This window comes from Mizuhopecten yessoensis, unplaced genomic scaffold (genome assembly GCF_002113885.1).
Source record: "Mizuhopecten yessoensis strain PY_sf001 unplaced genomic scaffold, ASM211388v2 hete_36136304, whole genome shotgun sequence".
Taxonomy (NCBI): Eukaryota; Metazoa; Mollusca; class Bivalvia; order Pectinida; family Pectinidae; genus Mizuhopecten; species Mizuhopecten yessoensis.
Window position 1 is genome coordinate 1 of NW_018484578.1, and position 3,390 is coordinate 3,390.

The 3,390-nt window shown below is 35.0% G+C and overlaps 1 protein-coding gene across 1 annotated transcript; it reads right to left on the minus strand.

Moving 5' to 3' along the window:
* Positions 1–147: 147 nt before the first annotated feature.
* LOC110444518 (protein-methionine sulfoxide oxidase mical3a-like) lies at positions 148–3,249 on the minus strand (the record flags this gene model as incomplete). Its single annotated transcript, XM_021488888.1, has 6 exons — positions 148–357; positions 644–718; positions 1,083–1,189; positions 1,866–2,062; positions 2,536–2,689; positions 3,131–3,249. Coding segments are annotated over 6 exons (862 nt in total), but the record flags the coding sequence as incomplete, so codon positions are not given.
* Between the last annotated feature and the right edge of the window lie 141 nt (positions 3,250–3,390).

Consider the following 3,390-nt stretch of genomic DNA (forward strand, 5'->3'; position numbering starts at 1 on the left):
TATATGGTAGGTAGCGATCCCACCTGTGAGGGTTTTAATATATGGTAGGTAGCGAATGACATGTTTCTGCTTTCAATTTATGAAAATAATTCCACACTAATTGGGGTTTACTACCAAGCCCCTTTTTTCAATTCTGGCTTAACGTACCCTTTTGGTGGCTGGTGATGTTTTGACTGGCTCTTCCTGTTGACCTTTGAACTTTGACACAAGTAGCTCTGCCATTGCGCTGACCTTAACTGCTGCCAGGGACTCTTCTTTCTGTTTGAAGTTTTCACTTTTGGTCTGGACAGTCAATTTGTTGGCTATCTCATCCATCGGCAGTTTGTTATACTTGGTCAGTTGTACATCACCATTTGTCTAAATTTGTTGGCATTTATTATAAAATAATTCCATTTGATGTCTCGGATTGGTAAATATGAGACATGCGGTCTGACGATGTCATAAATTTCGATAAAGCTTCAAACAGTTCTCGTTTAATTTCTTTACAAATAAGTATTCCCTCCTTAAGTGAACATTTTGAAGAAGAAAAAACACATGAAGAGAATTATTAATTTCAAAATTGTTGAATTAACCATTGGGTGATTTGGAGTTACAAAGCTATTTAGCTTGGTTGATATGTAACATATTAATGGGATTTACTCACCTCTTTGACCTCATTGTCCTTGAGTCTCCTCTTACTGAATGACGTTTCATGCTTGTCTCCTTCCTTTTCTTTCCTCTGTACATAAAATCACAAGTTACCTAGCGACCACCGATTTCATAAAAACATTAATCTCAGAATAAGATTTTGTTTCAGCTTATCTGATGACTGTGATTGTATTTGAGGTTGGTTTTTTAAAGTCATATCTGGAAACTACTTCTGTACATATTTACTAATATCAATGTTTCATTAACAAAACTTCACTATTTTATTGATGTAGTTTGAGAGAGAATAAAGAATATTTCCAACAGACCATTCCAAAACAAAGCTTATCGCAATATTTAAATCTATAACAAAGGTGAAAACATTGTATTCCATCACTTGTGAATGTTTTTCTCAAATTTATTACTTTCAGATTTGCAGCTATAAATCAAACACCAACCTTTTTCGACCTTGCGAATCGTGCGCTGACCCGCAGCTTCTGTAGGATGGACAGACGGTGATGGGGAGATTTATGACTCTTGTGACTATCCTCTCGGGGCGACTCAACTGTACAAAATAAACAGAAATTGTATTTTTACTTCAACAATTACACACCAAATCCATCCTTTATTTAAATTATACGATTAAGATTTAATACAAATTCTTACCTTTGAATAGAAAAACTAATTTTACTCAAAATTTCAAAATTCTCTCAATCGCTGATAGATGTGGGATACAGGTCTTAATGTTAATTTGCACAGACAGTCAATTGTGAATTCAAATACCAATACTTATACATATATTAGGCAGTGCATGCTTTTGAATTTATTATTCACTTCGTGAATTCAAACCTTGCAAATAAGCCATTTGAGAAACAATCGCAAAAGTAAGTATTTGATATAGTAATCATGTAATGTATCAAGCAGGCTTAATTGTAAAGTCTACGTTTATAAAAATAACATCCGACGCCATTGCCACTGAAGACTACTTTAGAATTCCTCAGACAGGAGGAGTGAAATGCAATTAAATTGCATCAAATTAGTTCTCATATTTGGTCAGTTGTCCCATATCCCCCTACATTCCAATCAATTATTTCTGACAAATTTTCTATTAAATGATGTCAATATTAGTATATCCACAAATCTGCATCACCAATATATTCTCTAAGAGACATATGATAACACTTCCCAAAATGTGTCTGGTTCCTATAAAACTAAAACAGTCTGATATCAACACAACGTACAGCTTGATGCTCGGTCTTTCCTGAACCTCTGGTAGAACTGAGACAGGTATGAGATCATTGCGAGTTTGTCTGTGGCAGAACATTGGGTCATCTCTTCTCCGGTCATCACAGGGGCAATTCCAAACTCCTTCTGGGCTATGTCAAACGCCAGCTGGCAGTTCTTGGTCCCCTCCTTGGAGTTCAAAGTGTTCATATCACTGTAATACGAAAAGGGATTCAAGTAAGAAACGTTATATTTTGCCTTTAAATTGAGCAGTTGATCCTGATTTCTTTGTTTCTAAAGAAATTCCCTTAATTTGTGATAATAGAAACTTCAAAGGAGTGCATTTGTATTAGGTCTATTTCAAAAAAGTTTTCGAAAAGTATCCACCACCAATGGAAGGCAAAACAACATAAAGTCTGTGGTAGGTTGGTGTTTGTAGACAATGGAAAATAATTTAAATAAACATCGTTTGGTGATGACCACATTAAAGAGCCTTTAATTTAGCATTCTTATTTATCAATTTTCATAGTTCTTTCATTGTATTTTCTGTGAAAAGGATTTTACATAATAAATCTTTATTTTTTCAGTTCTGCCCAGATAAAACTTTTTTCATACTCATCAGGGTTGAACTAAAAGGTTTGGAAATTACTTTTCATGTTTAAATTATGATAAAGTAACATTATTTACAGGAGATTCGGTTTGAGGATGTTGATGAGATAGCAGAGAGGAAATCCATTGCGCCAAGAGGATGTCAGGTCCACTATGTGTACCGTTCTGAATGTTCCCGTGTTTAACAGCTTCTGACACCACCGTAGTAACGTGTAGCTGTCCACAAAGTCATCTGTAACAAACAGATCCACAGTCTAACTCACCAAACAGCAGGAGTCATGAACATGGGAAAAAATCAGTTTATAGTATAAAAGTTCATTTCTATGATCCTATATAATACAGTAGACAATCAGGGATAGCAACTATCAATATTTCATTCATCTAGTAAAACATGTACTAAAGTGAAGCCTGACTTTATTGAATATATAGAAGCTAGTTTTAAAACAGAGGAAGTATGAATTTTCATAATATTTGGAAGATTTGATGTGCCCATTAGACAAAAACTGAGAACAACTTTTTGAAGTTACCTGCGGTAAGCTTTTGTGTCATCCACTGAAAATACTATTGGTCACTATGTAGAAAATTCAACAGCGATCACACAGTGCAATATTATCTATTTTTAGAAACCTCTGTCGCATAACCTTTTCCCTAACAGACATTGAAGGCTTCTCACCATTTCTAGCCCGCTTTGCAGGTATATCAATGATCTCGTCCATGTTCGTACCATCACCACAGTCATACAGGTGTCGCAGTTGCTCAGGTATAAGGGCTTTGGAATTTAAGTTGGGATACCTGTTTGGAAAAATCAAATCAATTAACATATGTTACACCAAAAAATGCACTTGTTACTGGAAATTACACCAGAAGTAATGTTGGTCCGTAAACTTTGACCTCTATTAAATCTCTATATGTCCTAATACTGGTAAGTTAGAA